Raw genomic sequence first — 16869 nt, 5'->3', positions numbered from 1 at the left:
TGGAAAAGTCAAAGCAGTCTCACCTCTTCTGTGTCTATGGATGGCTCTTACCTTTGAGAAGGCAGGGTTATTAAACTCTCCTCATGGGCACACAAGACATAGCTGATATGTTTCTGATATCATGAAGGCTGAATGAAGTGTTAGCCTTTCCTTTCCAACTAGCATTTAATACATTTGCATATACGTAAATAACTCCTTGCCAAAAATTGTATCTTAAATTAAAAATTTAATTGGGGGATTGGACATATTTTCTTATCAGTTACTGGCCATATGGGAAAACAGTGTATGCAGATTGTCTTCCTCAAACAGGGGTCAGTCTGATGTTTACATACATGAACAGCAGTTAAAAAAACCCAAATTCACAAGATTTTGGACTCTTTCTTTTCTTGGAAATGATCTGAAGACATGGAGAACAAACAATATGTAAGAATTTATCAAGTTTTGAATAAAAGAAATTCACAGAAAGAATACTAGTGGTAATATTTACTAGTAGCAATAGAACTAAATGAAAGTCCTTTGTCTTTTTTTCATCACTCTTATTCCCATGTGTGAAATAAGAGCTAAGCTGCATTATTGTAGGTTACTACCTTTAGAGTATCTACTGTCTACAGTCACAATGATGATGTAGTTTTCTAAAGAGGATAAAATGATAGGAAGAAAACTTTGAATGTGATTTTCTTCTGTGAAAGCAAGAAATCAAAGAAATTTTAAATCACCAGTAGTCATATTTTTGACTCAAAAATCTATGCAAAAAATACTACATAGTGGAATGTTTGAGAAAGGCATGAAAGATCAGTGCTTCAAATCATATTTAGGGTTTTGATTGACATTTGCAGGCTCAGCAGCAGATTTTCCATACAGTGTGCAAGCATTAGCTTGTGTGTACTCCCACAGAAGAATAAATATGACCAAAAGACGGCTGCTTACATGTTAGCATTGATTCACTCTGAATTAAAGTCCCAAAATAAATATTGCCTATCCAAAAACCCAGGTGGATATAAACTGACCTGAAAAACATTTTTTTAATCTAAGAACAAAATTTAAAGACCACAAGCCTACTCACAGTATTTATAAATACTTTTTGTTTCTTTATAAGAATCTCAGAGTTCTTCCAGTAAAAGTACATAATTAAATCTTTCTTGTCTCCAAGGAACATTTAAGAGATGTGTTTAAATAAGGTCACTCACTAATGAAGTATTGACAGCTCAGCAGTAGGACTCAGCAGCTGTTTAACAGAACATAACAACATGAGGGGAAGACCACCAGATATAAAATTTAACAATGCAGCATTCAATGATTTATTTAGAATTTATTCAAAATATTGGAAGCAACATGTAGGCCTAAGATACCTTCCTTACAAAAAAGCCTATAAGGATTTTGTGCCTGGAATGCATATTTGTTTATGAGTTGAGAGATGACAGAAGTTTGATAGAATTTGTTTTAAATTTTATTCAGTTGATATTACCCAGAGATGCTATCCATGAACATGGGTAGCCTGGAATGCTATCATGGGTGGCTATTAACAAACATAATTAATCGTATGAGAAAGAGCAGTATTAAACTGAATTTCACCAGAGTTAGTTCTTTCCACCCATTTTATTTCAGTGTAACTGAATGCCAGATGCCTTTAATCCCTATGCTTGTGTTGTTTTCATTTTTCAATTATAGGCCTGACACAGAAAGATGGCCTGTGTCTCTAGGGGGAGCTAAGAGAAATAGATGCATGAGGAATCTTATGACAGGGTTCAGGTATCTTTGCTTCCGTTTCATGTGGAGTTCTGAGAATGGAAATGACTCTCAGAAGCTTTCATATTGATTTTTTCATTTTTGTTCACAACAAACAGGGGCTGTTAGCAATCCCTGAAAATTAGCCTTGAAAAATACCATGAGTCTGTGCATCATTTTTCTTTCCAAGCAAAGAATTATTATTTTTTTAAAGTTCCTGTTGTTCCTTTGTCATTGAAGCAACGAAAAATTAAGAATGGGCACAGAAGAGGATGTTCTTCCTAATGAATCAGTGCTTCCTGTAGCAGGTTCTTCTTCCAAATCTTTGGTAGTATTTGGATTGTGACATTTGATGGGCAGTCAGATTTTAGGCCAGATTTCAAACAAAGGTGTTATAAACCACACCAAAAAAGAGGGGAGCACATTTTCACATTTAATAAGTTTAAGCAGAACTTACAAGAAATGTTTACAAATATTTTGCTCTTCTAATCTCCATTTTTTTTCTTTTGCCACACAGCCTCACCTATAGTTTCCCATATTAATGACAGTAAACCTTATCTGAGATGGGATCAAGCAGAGCCATTGTGGAAACATCAGACAGAAAACAATATTTTTGTCATATATTTTTATGGTTGCTACACAGCAATCCTTTAGTTGACAGTGACCCTCAGATACATCCTATGCTAGATTCTGGCATCTAGACCTTCTTCAGGGCTCACTTGTCGTGCTCAGTTGGGAGGTAGATTGTGGGAGAGGTGTATGTTCTGTTCTTCATCTTACAATGAGTAGGACTGGACTGAATGTCTGTACTGAATATGTGGCCCCACAGACTGGTAAGTTCACAATTCACCGCGATGTTACTTGGGTAGACAGAACTTAATGTCTTGCTTAATAACTAGCCAGTACATTATATAAGGGAACAGTCTGGCTGAGCAATTACCTCTTATGACATGCTTTTTTGTTCTCTGCTGAATTGTTTTTTTTTTCCTGATTCATTTTATCTATAAAACAATCTTTTTTCATAGAACATTTCTTTCCTCTACAAATTGCTGCTAGAATGGAAATATTTTTCTGTCACTATTTTTCCTGTTCAGCTAGAACACAGGAGCAAAATATATCAAAGGTCTTAATGGAGATTAGCATAAAAATTCAATCTTATTCTGGACTCTAAAATTTCTGACCACCAAAGATTTTGATGGCCAGCTACTGATTAAAGCTTATGGAGAGAGAGCTAACACCTAAACACAGCCTTTGGTGACGACTTATGTGACTAGAAAAAGTGGAGCTACAAACAGTGAATTTTAAGACTGGCTGTGTTAGAGAAGAAATAAACAATTATGCTTGTTATGAACCATAGGACATGGATCAAGGTTCCCAGCCACTATTCCTACTATTCTTACTACTGTAGTCAGTAGGCTAGAAGTATGACATACTGTCCTGAAGGAGAACTGGTCTGTACCTCATATAACTCAAATATTTAACACATTTAAGAGCTGATCTTTTAATTTATTTAGAGTAAATAAACAAAACACTTCTTCAGCAGAAGCTGAACTACTGCATAAAGACAGAAGGTCTTCATGAGCTGCTGCTTCTGCATTTGGCTCTGCAGCTTGGCTCCTGTGTAAACCTACTGTGGAAAAAAGAAAAAATAAAAGAATATACTTGAATGGCTGTGAATTTCAAGTTAAAGATAGTCTTTGACTACCTTTCCAGGTACAATGCAGAGCATTTCTCCCTAAAGAGTTTGGAAATGGAGGCTTTCTGCTACCCCTGCAAGAAGGGTAGCAGAAAGATCCCATATGTCTTCTTACCTCCATTTGCACTTGTGTACATGGCCTAGATACATGTGTTGATTTCCTCATTCAACTCCTTCATTATATAAATTGAAAAAACAATGCACCCAACTGTAAATGTAAAGAGTAATAGAGACACAGAAACCCTGCCATTCTGTCTAACAATTGTTTAACAGAAGTTAAATGAAATCTACAAATAAAATGAAATGGCAGTGTAAAGCACTTGTCATATGAATAATTAGACGTTATAATAGCAACAGTATGGTCTGTCTGTTTTCATCTGTAGTATTTCAGTTTAGCAGCTGCTATGCCTAGCAAAGAGCTGCCAGATGCAGAAGTTCCCTGATGGGTACCTGAGCATGCTCTTTGTCCTCTTGAACTTCACTACAGTTAAAATGTTATTCTGGACCAGCAGAAAAGTAGACAGATGTTTTGCCAGCTTGGCAAATATAAATATTCCTTCTCTGAAAAAGTGGGAAATGCACTATATTTGTCTCAGCTAGAAACAATATTTGTGTTCACTCTTCAAACCATCTGCTTTTGTAATATCTAAAGCATAGATCATGTTGTTAAAAAAAATTACATATTTGTAACTGAACAAACTCAACTTTCCACACACGCTTTTACAAACCAAAATACCTGCTTCCCAACAATAGATGGGAAATGTAGGGCTCTTAAATATCTGGGTTCTGATGACTGCTCTGCTAATTGTGCTTTAATAATTAGAGGTTACAGATTAGGCTTCTGATTACTACCCATGTAATGTAGTCAGAGGCAGGTGCAAACAGACTTTGTAGAGTGAAGAAACATTAGTATCACAAGACATGTCACTGTGAATCCATGCCATCTGTGTAATGATGAATGACACCAGTTTGGATGGTATCAAGTCAGCCTACAGATTTTCTATATATATATTTAATAATCTGCAAATACATAAGGCAAAATGGCCCTACTTACACATTGCATCAAAACAGAGAGTGTAACGCTTTGTCATAGCGTAAACTGGTCTATTAAAATTATCACATCATCATAAATGAAGAAGGCACTTGTTTATTTCAACCTATTTCATTTCTTTCTTCTTTGGACATGTTTCTGTCTCATATTCACGATTCACCTTTCATTTTACTGCTATTTTAATGCTACCAGTTCTAACAGTTCTTTATAACTTTTATTGTCTAATCAATGAGAATGTCATGAGATCCATTTTTACAGTAGTTTCAAATAACATATTTACATTTCTTCAGAAAAATGCAAACGATCTTTGCTGCTTAAAACACATGGCTAAAGACTCTCTCAAGAATTTTGCTACAGTTTAATGTTATCAATCTGTGGTCCTTTCCTGAGGTGAAGCTGGTAATAACGGAGAGTCTAGGACAGAATCTTTACCTGTATAAGCTGATGAAATTGAAGTATATATGTGTGATATATATGATGAACTCTGACAGCTAGATCTCACCTATATATTAAAGAAATAATGTCAGGGTTATAAATGAGACTAGAATCATGGGACACCTTTCTGCTAGACCAGGTTGCTCAAAGCCCTATTCAGCCTGGCCTTGAACAATGCCAGGGATGGGCAGCCACAGCTTCTTGGCTCAACCTGTTTCATTGCTTCACCACCCTCACAATAAAGAATTTCTTCCTTATATCTAACCTACTTTTCATCAAATGAAATAATGCTTTGAATGAAAAAAAAATTGTTTAAAGAAGCTAGAAAAAGATACATACAAATATAACGACTGGCAGGGTGCAGTGTCAAAAGGGGTAAGTGGAGTTAGTGTCAGCATTAGCTACAGATTTTATTCTATAAGAGGGACAGAGATGCTTAGTCAGTTCATCCTTTCTGTCTTTGTTGAGAACATGCACGCAGCAGATGGTACAAATATATTCATTTAAGGTCTTGAACTCTCAAATGTCATATCATGAATACAATCATGAGTACACACGAGTCTGTAATCTATTTTGTGCTGGCTCTGTGCACTTACCCCCAAAGTCACATGTTTCTTCAGATAAGGTCCACAGCTGGAACATCAAGATGAAATCCCAATGAAAGTGTGTGTACATGCCTCTATCAGGGGTACACTCCACAGTCAGTTAACTTATTTTGCTGCAGAGAAAACTGTGCATTCAGTTTCCCATTTGTCATAACCAAACATAAATATAATGGAATTGCCATGAAATTAATGATGAACTAATTTCCTACTAACAGAGAATAAGATACTAACAGTATTTGGAGTGTTTTTAAAATGTGATGCTGATTAATTCTTCATTTATTCAATGCTACGTTAACTCTTTAAATCACTCAGCATCATGTCCTTTGTACTACAGACTTTCCCAGTGGTTGCAACAAGAATAAAGTGGTTTCTATGTTAAAGAGTATATAGCATCAATTAGAGGGGATAAAAATATTATTAAAGTATTGTACAACATATTTCTGTTATCAAAGCTCAGAATTCTGTATCTGTGGCAATTCATTGCAAAGGACTTGAGTTTTATTATTTAATTAAAATTAATATAAAAAAAATTACTGCAGATTTCTAAGAGGAGATCTCTCAGATAATCATGGAAACACTATGATATAGTTAACTTTGGGTTTGGCACCAAGCAAAGTGGTTTCTTTAGGTATCTTGCAACCCTGCTTGGATAACTCCATAAAAGATATTTCAAAATATTAATTTTGCTACTAAGAATGTTCTTAGTTCTCAGTTTTTAGTAATAATAATCTGTACTTGTTAAAGCACCTGTGGGCAAGTAGCTATATCACAATCAGTGATTCAAACCACCCCTCCCAAATGAATTTCACAAGGTGTCTTATAACTGTATTCATTATTAGTACAGACATTGATTCAAGCTATTTTTCTTCTCTGAAAGATGAGTATCAATACATTTTAACTCTCATAACTTTATTTTTACCTTTTTTTCCTGTGTAAATCAATAATTGATAACACAGTGAATTATCTCATTTTAGAAAGAAATGTGACGACCACAAGAGCTATGAGATGCCGCTAGTAATTTGTTTTTCCATTTTGTAGATGGAAAATAAGTAATTTTAGAGTTTAGTCACAAGAACTGTGATTTTGCTTAAGCTGAAGAGCAGTATTTTCATGCCTCTTGTTCAAAAGAAATTTCCAATAACCACCACCTTAATTGAAGAAAGATTTGAGCCTGCATTTCCAAAGTCTTGGCCAGAAAGCCTCTTCAGATGCTTGAAGCTCTGCAGCTGCTCGTGACTGCAGGCTGGTTTGGCTGAGTATCTAGGGACTCATTTCATACCTATACCTGTCAGGGAGTCACAGGTTTCAGGAAGCAATTCAGTATTCATGAGTCTAGAAAAAAAAATGAAGCTGTAGGGAGTGTGTAGGGAATGCTTGCCAGGAAAGTGAGAAGGAGGTGGAGTTCTTGATGCTGCTGTAATGAATGCTTTGCATTTTGCTTTAAATGAAGAAAATGCAGGAATAGCACTGTAAGTAGGGATCATCATGCAAACTCAGGACCAGCTTGGGGGTCTAAGGTGCTACTACATGATAGAGAGTTGACATAGGCTAGAAGCTTCAAGCATGGCTTTGTTATATTTACATCTAGTGCTGGGTGCTTAACACCACGCCAACCTCTACTTGTGATTTGCTGGGATAGGGTAATTTGCTTCCCCTGTGGTTGATTCCACCTTTTCTTTGGTTTATGCCTGTTGCCCCAATTAATTAGCTTTCTCCTCTTCCTTGTTGAGATTCCTTGGCCCAGTCCCTTGAATAATTGACAAATTAGACAGAGGCTGTGGTTAACGTGTGGTACTAGCTGTGGCTCAGTTTTATTTAATAATGCTGTGTTACTCTGTGCAGTGAATTGTGACTAATTGCTTCTCCACTATTCTGCCAGTCTGTGAAAAGGCCAGCATTGCAAAGACCGAATCAGAACTCCCCACCAAATCTCTGTAAGCATATATAAAAGGTAAACTTTGATGAATGAGGTCTGATTGGTAGAGGAATGAAGTGTTTTCATGAAAGAAATGTGCTCATCTCTGACTCCTCTTCAAGTTTGCAATTTTCCCCTCAGGTGTAATGATAGAATCAACTGGTTGGAAAAGACCTTTAAGATCATCAAGTCCAACCTTTACACTAGCACTGTCAAGTCTACCACTAAACCATGTACAAAACAGGTTTAACCTGCAGATCTTGTGAAAAGCTCTTCCTCTTTGTCTTTCTCAGCAAACAAAAACTGTGTTATATAAACCTGTGTAGTTTCTGTTATTTAGTTTATCACGTGTGGTTTTGATTTTTTATTTTAATCAATAAATATAATTTCTCCCTCTCTTGCTTGCTTTCTTAGTGGCAAAAAGTACACAATGGCTTTTTAATATTTAATTAATGGGATCATTTTACAGGTTTTAGTTTAAAGGTAACCATAGCACAAATGCATTCATTATTAACTGCAGAACGGCAGCGTAGCTTCTTGGGAACCCTCTTTAGTATAATATGAGAACCCCTGTCAACAGAAAACAGCGCTGATATTGTTGTTAAGTGTGACAAACTGGCAAATGCAATGGGCACCACACTGGAACAATGCAAACTGCTCATATCAATGGAAGAGGCGATGTTTAAAAGTGAGGTGAAGGGAGACAACGAGAGGCTCTCGAGGAAGGTTCGATTCCGTGTTGCATCCTCGCACAGTGGGAGAGTGCTGAAAGAGGTATATGCCGACGGGGAGGCTGCTGACTCACTGGACTCTGAGTATGCTAGTAGCTCGGAGACCGACCAAACCAGCCGGCTGAGTGAAGTGGATGGGCAGCAGAATGGACACGTAGGGTCTGAGTGTGACGAAAATGAGAATGAGCAGGACGACTTGCTCATTTTAGTCAGAGCCACTAAAGAGAGAGGTTTTGGTACAAAGCGAGTCAACATCCTCAGCAAAAATGGCACAGTCAGGGGAGTCAAGCATAAAGTCAGTGCTGGTCAAGCCCTCTTTGACAATTTGTCAAAAGTATTTCAGGTAGGTGATGCGGTTCTGCTGGCTTTAAGCCCTGTGTCTGTCCCTTTTAACTCCCCGTGTTATTCTTCCCTTTGTCCGAACCTCTCTCATTTTTGATTTCTCAATATTATACCTCATTCCCATTGCTATCCAATTGCTGCTGTTGCACAGAAGGGGCTCATTGCTCTATCTGGTACACGACAGCTCCACACTCCAAACTGACTGAATCTTTTCTTTCAAAATTGAGCTAAGGTTTGCTGAGTTGAAATGTGTAAGCTGTGCTTCCCATCTATGGACCAGGAAAGAAACATAACATAAGAATTAACTGGGGCTTTATTGGAGATCTCTATAGATCCACTGTACACAGACAGATCCTGTTTCCACTCCTATTATATTAGTCCTAATGAGTTTGCAATGTTATCTGCTGTCACCCACATGTAAATATGTATACTTGCAAATTCCATTGTGTTTAAACTGCAAAGTAGATCAAATTAGGTGCAGGATGGCAGCAATGATGGTTTCCCCATATGAAAACTTCAGAGGAATTAAACTGTAGTCAGTGGTCTCTTACTAACATCTGTTTTCCATTTATTTTGTAGAAGGAGCAGAATATCTGTATTTGAAAGAGTATATGCCATATTGATGCTTTACACAGAGAAACTGAGGCCTCAGAAAAGTCAAGATGAAAGTTCTAAAAAATTTAGCTCATGTATCTAATTTATCTATATACACCATTCAAGCCTTTATATCATTAATATACCACTGAAAGAGCAACAAATACGAAACCAAACACTTTCTAAAGGTTTTTATAATACAAAATTATGAAGGTCAGTTAAATTAACCTATAATTGATTTCAAGGCATTGTTTTAAAAAACATTTATGCAGTTTTAAAGCATGAGAAATTTGATATTAGTAATGACTTTTTGTCAATTGAAATGAAATCTTCAGTTATTTTGTACTTTGAGGCTAAGTAATTTCATAATTCATTTAGGAATGGCTATAGAATAACAGTTTCTTGCTTCTGAGTATAAATTTATTCTCTGTGTTGTACATAACTTATAACAGTCTTTCTGTCAATACCAATGTTCTTGTGAAAGTTGGATGTTTCAAAGATGAATTAGCTGCTCATTTCTGTTCTTTACATCACATAGCACTCAAGCAGCTTGCTCTCTTTCAAGCCACTCATTGAAGAGTTTGTCCTTGAGTTCTCTACTCTGATAAAATGTGTAACAAACTCACTTTCTCTAAATAGGTATGAGTTAGGAAGTGTTAACTGGAGCATGTCTGGGTTCTCCAAACTCGATTCCTAACACTTTTCTGTGTTGTTTCACTACATGGAGTACATCATTCCATCTCAGTAGCCTCATTCCCTCCTAAAAGCTTTTTTCTGTTGCATCAATGACACCTAGATAAGAAATCTGAATCAGCTAAAAAAATGGGCCCATCTGAAGACATATGTACCTTATTAGTGTCCCGGTCACCATACTGTTTCTACCTCTGTTTTTGGGTTGGAAGTTCTTCAGACGAGGTTCATGAAATCAATGTACTTTGATTGCAGTGTTCTTTCTTTCATTCCTAGAAGAGCTACAGCTAGAACCAGCACTATTGCCATGAGGTGTTTTGATGGAAGAAAGTAATGCTTGAGAGGAGGCATGGCCATTTGATAACTTCATGAATTTCTATGTAGCTAAGTTTACCACAGACCATAATTAAAACCTGTAAAACACTGAATGGTTTACAAGATGATGAGGATTTTGTATTGACAATATTTTACAGCAGAAGAAAGTGGAAGAATTAAATTGTCAGGTGAAAACAAACAAAACAGTTTTTCATTGAGTATGTAATTAAATTTAAGAATTCTCTGCTACAGGCCAAAAGAATAGAATCATAGAATCACAGAATCAAGTAGGTTGTAAAGACCTTTAAGATCATCAAGCCAAACCATTATCCCAGAACTGCCAAGACCACCACTAAACCATGTCACTGAGGGCCTCATCTACACAGTTTTTGAACACTTCCAGGGACGGTGATTGCACCACTTCCCTGGGCAGCCTGTTCCAATACCTGACCACCCTCTCTATAAAGAAATTTTTCCTAATATCCAATCTAAACCTTCCCTGGCACAGCTTGAAGCCATTACCTCTTGTCCTAGGCAGGTTTTGAAAGCAGATGTGGGAAAAAAATGGGAAACTGAGCAGCTTCTGCTTAGGCAAGTCTGGATGGCTGATTTCCAGAAGTAGCTGTATATTCTTACCTAAAGCATCTACTGGATCAAAGACATAGTAATACAGAGAACATAATGATTTGAAGTTTCTACACAAACAAGTTCCCATTTCCCCAGAGATAAGAGTATAGTGAAGCAGAATGACAATTTGCGTATCTTTTATGTCATACTGTGAGCCAGTTTTCTGTGCCACATAGTGAACACAGAGGAGAGAAAAGCACAAGGGTTGGCTTTGGGACTGATTTGGAACTGTCTGATCCCAATGTGAAATATGATAAAAATCCATCCAATTACAAGTGAAGTAATGACCTTCAGGGTGAGATTAGAGGATGATTTCTAGTTTTCTGTAAGTATATTCCAGATAAGTAATTGCACAGTAATGCCACTTAGAGAGCACTAGAGTTCTTTATTCAAATATATGACAAAATAGAAATATGTCTTTATTAAAAGATACAACTCAAAATCTCTTGATCTGGGCATTTTTGTAAGTTCTCTCCTTGATTATGGGAGGTCATCTGCAGTTACAGGTTTCATTTCTCTTAGGTAAGAAACAGCCGGTATATAACTATAGTTAACATGTACAAAGTCCCTCACCCCTGAGGAGAGCCCATTTATGCCCCTTTGATGATTCAGCAGTAGATGAGCTCATTACACATTTCTAAGAGTCAGTGTCAAAGCAGGTATTTATAATCTGAGCATGCACATGAACTCTTGACGCTCCTAAATCCAGAGCACTGATAAATTCTTGAATGCAGACACTTCTTATTCTTATTTAATGGATCACTTATTAACTAAAATGTGCATACAAGAAGCCAAATACTGAGTATGTTTGTATCCTGTGAGCAAAAAACTAAATTTTTGGTGATTTTCTGCAGTGTCAGCATTCTGATTCTTCAGCTTTTATCTGCAAGCTCCTCTACTGTGCTATTACTGTAAATCTACAGATGCTTCCTGTGATGGAGGAGAGGTCCTTTAATACAAATAATTCTGCTCAGATAGTCAGGGATTCATTAAATGGGCTTTGTTAGGTCATGCTGTCAAGATCTTTGGTGTTTTCTGTTAAAATATCTGTGCTAAAAGCACTCATGTATTTTTATGTTCCATACAATATTTTTTCCATGTTTTCTAACTACAGCCTTTCTACAGAATTGGTTCAGGCAGTTTCTTTCCACACCAGACTCATCTGAAAAAGTCACACCTTCTGTAGTTTTGGGGAATTTTAAGAGAGTGATGTAATACAGGAAGTATTTCTAGATGAAAAGGTGGTTTTAGTTGTTGTTGTTATATGATACAAGCCTGGCCTGAGAACGTATATCTCCTGCCAAGCAGGCATGCATCCCCTACTACATCCTCTGTACACTGAGCACTACTTCTGTATTATGCTTTTATACACTGAGCACTTCTATGAGCAGCAGAACCAGCGATTTCCCATTTTCACTGTTCTCTGAGAAGAGAAGCTTGCAATGACTGTCTGTGTCCCTGGATGTGAGCTGCTCCAGTTCTGTGATAGCCAAAGGCCTGCCCTGCACCACTGCTGAAGCTGCTGTGAGCCCATTGGGAGCAGCTGTGTATGTGGCTAGGACCAGCATGGCCATGGGGACAGGGTTGGATAGAACAGGACATGTCCAGGGATTTTCTGAGCTTCATGGCAGGACATTCTGTGAGCAGAAAGGTGAGGGAAAGACCAGCCTTATTGATGCTTACAGGGATTGTGGTTTCTATGGCAATCTCTGCAGCCTTTCCCTCCCAGGGGTGGATGCCATAAGGAGAACGTTGACATGGCAACCACATCCTGGGGTGGATCCTGCTTGGTGGAGAAGGCAGAAGGCCAGTCAGTGGTCATCAGTGGAGGGCAGGGATGGTCACATATGTCCACCTGTCATGTGCACCTATCCTGGGACTGGAGGGGTGGCCTCCTACAGGGCTGGCAATACAGCAATCAAACAGTTGAGAATATTTTATTTGTGAAAAATGTGCACTACTGAAAAACCTGAATAACGGAAAGGATCTGGAGCTCCCAGTTTCCCTATTCATGCACCTCCTTGGTATAAGTGAGATTATCTCCTGCTGAAACACTAAAACTGATGGCATCAGCAGCTCTGGATCTGACCTGGGATGTGACCTGCTAATTGCATAAGAAGCATAAGTCCCTTCTCTGCATATCCAAAAGCAATTGTGGTCTTATTTCAGAACATTACTAAAATTTTATTTTCTAATGCTTGGAATACTGTTAAAGTGCAGATGGGTATGAGTATTTCTTAAATTTTCCCATAGAAAGTAGTAGAGAAATGGTTCTTGTTTCCTTGAAATAAATATAATTCTCTTCATTTCCAATTTTTATGACTAGGCCAACCCTATGATGTCTTCCAGGTGACACAAAGCAATAATCCTTGGGTTTCCTGCGCTAAGTAGTGCAGCAATCATTTCATGCCAGACCGCGTTTCCTTCAATGTAATGGAGCTCAGCCAAAGGTTTTACACAGGTGTCTCCTCATTTGCACTGTTTCAGCATGTGTCTGTTCCTCCATTTCTGTACTTACACACTCCACTGGCCTTCCAGCCTCCTCTGAAAGGTCACCTTCTGCTAAATTAGCTACAGATCTCACTCTCAGGCAGCACCTGCTGACATCTATTATGAAAGGGCAGGCCTGGTTAACAAATGTGATTAATGCCTTTGTGAGCATTGCATCAGAGGGCATATGGGTCAAAAGTCAGACATAATGTACCTTGCCTTTACCATATTTTCCAGCTCAGTGTCTCAGGTAGAGCTAACATCTAAGGTTGCCAAGTGCAAGTCAGTGTTCAGCCTGATAAAGAATTAGCTTATTAATGCTTAGATAGAGAGGTAAGAAAGAGTTAAGAATTCGATGGAAGCTTGTTAAGAGGAGAGCTTCTGGGATATTTAGGTTCACCTTCGCATTTCTTTACTTCTAGGTGACCTGGAAAAATGAGTACACAGCAGGACATGCAGAGTTTACAGATCAGCAGGGCTAGGTGATACCATAGAGAAAATAAAATTAAAGTCAGCAGCAAAAACAACTGTCTCCCAAAGAAGGCAGATACAGAAAAGTGCCATTAATGAAAGTTTCTGGTTCAATAGTACAAGCAAAGGTTCTAGGGTGAGTGGTGCATTGGATACCACTCCAGTCCCTGGAGCATCTATCACTACAATCCCCCAATCTCTGGGGAAAGGAGAGAGAGAGAGAAAGGTCTGCACTTCCACTGGAGAAATCATGAGGTTGTCCTTCTCACTTCTTCGGTAGATGATCAGAGCTGTCACTCCAGCATCAATGGACTGTGAACTCACAGACTTCTGATAGGACTGGACTAAGATTGTAAAAGGTCTCCTGAATTTTCCCTTCGTATTTTTATCCATACACACTGATCTGTGACTCCCAAGTAAGCATAGCTTGTAAAATGAAAATACATGCTTGTACCTACTAATAGCAATGTTAGGGAAACCTGACAATAACCTAAAGCCTTAGCATTTGCTGTGGTAACACCGCTTACATGGGTGGAGATGAATCTCAGTTAGCTATAGGTATGTAGGTACTTCCTCTGAGATATAATGTTCCAGTCTATGCTTCTAGTGCTAGCAAGTCTAGAAAACTAATTATTGAACAGTGTCACACTGAAATCCACTGAAGAACAGGAAAAATTGTAATGATGCAGGGCATCAAGTGATTATGAAAAGTAGGTTTCTGTTGTTACAGAAAAACTGTTAAGACAAGTGGATCACCACTGGACCAGGCATCATGTACTTTCACCATTTCCTTTGTGCTTTCCTAAGTGCTTTGATCTGTGATCACAGTGCATGGGACAGTGTTTCAGCTAATCCAGCTGATTAAATCACAGTTAAACCAGGCAGTTTCTGGAGCTGGTGGGTAAACAGCCACACTGTTCCTTAAAAAGGGTCTGTGAGATTTTAAAAGGAGCCTGGGGTTAGTGGGTAGTTAGGATATTGTATTGGCATTTATTGTTCTCATAGAATCCTATAAATCAGCTGTAAAGCACTGAGCTCAGAGAAGTGTATTATTAGACTGTTCATGATATTTTGGGGTTTGCTGCTATTGGACTTGAAATACATATTTGACATGGACTTGAAATGATCATTAAATAGACTTTAAACCTCTGAAAGTGATACACAAACTTTGAGTTAAAAATGTAAGTAATAGATAAAGGATATCTTGACTTTTCAGCACACTCAACACTAGGAAGCTTAGTAACAAAACCATGGTTAAATTTGCTACTTCTTCAAGACTGAATCAATAACTGAAGAAAAAAAAAATTGTTAAACTTCTGTGCTGGTGGTGTGATGGGCATGCACTGGACACATTTTGAGAGCACCACATAGCCTCCAAGTTATCTTTGCTGTGATGCATCTTGATCCTTAAATGAGGATATATAAATGAGGACGCGTTCTTGAGACACTCAGGTGCACTGTATGAGACAAAGCAGAGGGAAGCCCTAACACAAGAAATATTTCTGTTCTGTGTTCACACATATTTCTGCTTCAGAAGATATAAAAAGCAGGTACTTCGTTTGTTTCTTGAATTACACCTACATTTGCAAGTGAGTGAAAATTGTTATGCCACTGAATTAATATTTTTCCACTCCCTCCATAAACATATTTTTATGTTTAGCATAGGCAATGACTACATAAAGTGCAAGACAACTGAGAATTTTCACAAATTTTGCAGTAGACCTCAAGCATTAGTGGCATGAGCCATACAATTCTGAATCTGTGCACACCAGCCTTCCCTGAGATAGAGACTGAACTGACACACTTCCTAGTAAGGGTCTGTGCAACACACTGAAGTCTCACAGAATCACAGAATCAGCTAGGTTGGAAAAGACCTTTAAGATCATCAAGTCCAACCATTACCTCAGGACTACCAAGACTAAACAATTATCACTGAGGGCCTCATCCACATGTGTTTTGAACATTTCCAGGGATGAAAGCAGCAGTAAGGAAAAGATAATTTTGCACTTCATTAGCACATTCTCTCTTCTGTTGCTAGAAAACAGCTAATAACGACTGACTGGTACTGAGTAGTATTGTCTCAGGCTTGCCCCAGCCAGGGTCTCAGTACCCGTGGTCTAAGCAGGCTGTGCAGCCTGTAAGAAAATACAGAGCTGCTGGCCCTGGGCTGTGAAAGAGAACAAAATTAAATTGTTCCCTCTTGTAAAGTCTATGCCATGTGTCTACTTTCCCAAACAGAGTCACTTATTAATAAGCCTCATTCCCTGGCCTTACCCTTTGCATGACAAAAGGCACAGTACCAAAGAAGGTATGGTGATACTGCAGAAAATATCACTATACAGAATATGTAGTACTAGAGTGAACTAAGACTTCAGGTCTTCAGATTCAAAAAACCCATAGACTTCTGTCTTAGACATCAAGATCCAAAACCGTAATACTCCAAACCTCTCTTTGGTGCCATCTTGTCTCAAATGCAGCAAAAGCCTTTCAATGATGAAAATTTGACTAATGATCTGCCTTGGCCTTGTGTCTCAGTATCTCAGGTATTGACAGGACATGACAGTTACCTCTCACTCATGTCCCATGGAACCACAAAAACAGGCGTTTCTTTGCCTGTTTCACCTGCAGAGCACTTGATGCATTCCTAGTGGATCAGATCCTACACAAACTCTACATAAGCAGACGCTGCTTTGTACAGATTGTGTCTGCAGGAGGCAGTGGTAGGAGTTATACTTTTAATTAGACAGTCACAAGACAGCATGAATAAGTTACTGGAGCAGGAGTGGGACATAGGCTTGCTGATTCCCAACTTGCCATAACAAATACTACTAATATACAGCATCATGCTTGACTTCCATTTCTTTCTTTTCTGCCATTAAGCATTATAGTGATGGCATTGCGTTAGCATGGAGATATTCTATGAAAAAGCTAGAAAAGCTGTGACTTGCTTGCTAGGGACAAGAGGTAGAGAGGAGATTGTATCCAAGTAGCCCAGACATGAGAGACTGTGAATATACATGTTTTCCCACCTTGTTTCATCCTCTCTCTTTAAATCTAAAAATAATTTTGCTTTCTTTTTGAAAGAAAGAACCAGTGTACTTGCTCTCAGGCAATGTATGTGAATGCCAAATGGAAAAAGACACCTCCTAGTTGTACTGAGATTCCTGAAACATACTGGCCTC

At 38.1% G+C, this 16869-nt stretch overlaps 1 protein-coding gene across 1 annotated transcript in view; it reads left to right on the top strand.

The window, feature by feature from the left end:
- Positions 1 to 8105: 8105 nt before the first annotated feature.
- Positions 8106 to 16869, top strand: part of GRXCR1 (glutaredoxin and cysteine rich domain containing 1) — a 41598-nt gene continuing 32834 nt past the window's right edge. Inside the window, exons 1-2 of the mRNA XM_057407531.1 lie at positions 8106 to 8501; positions 11383 to 11385. Coding sequence (XP_057263514.1) covers positions 8106 to 8501; positions 11383 to 11385 — 399 coding nt within the window. The remainder of the gene's footprint in view (positions 8502 to 11382; positions 11386 to 16869) is intronic.

The sequence above is a fragment of the Pezoporus wallicus genome, unplaced genomic scaffold (genome assembly GCF_028554395.1).
Source record: "Pezoporus wallicus isolate ANWC-B61680 ecotype Strahan unplaced genomic scaffold, APGP_CSIRO_Pwel_v1 contig_2492, whole genome shotgun sequence".
Lineage (NCBI taxonomy): Eukaryota > Metazoa > Chordata > Aves > Psittaciformes > Psittacidae > Pezoporus > Pezoporus wallicus.
The sequence above is the reverse complement of the archived record's forward strand: the minus strand, read 5'-3'. Positions and strand labels throughout refer to the sequence as shown.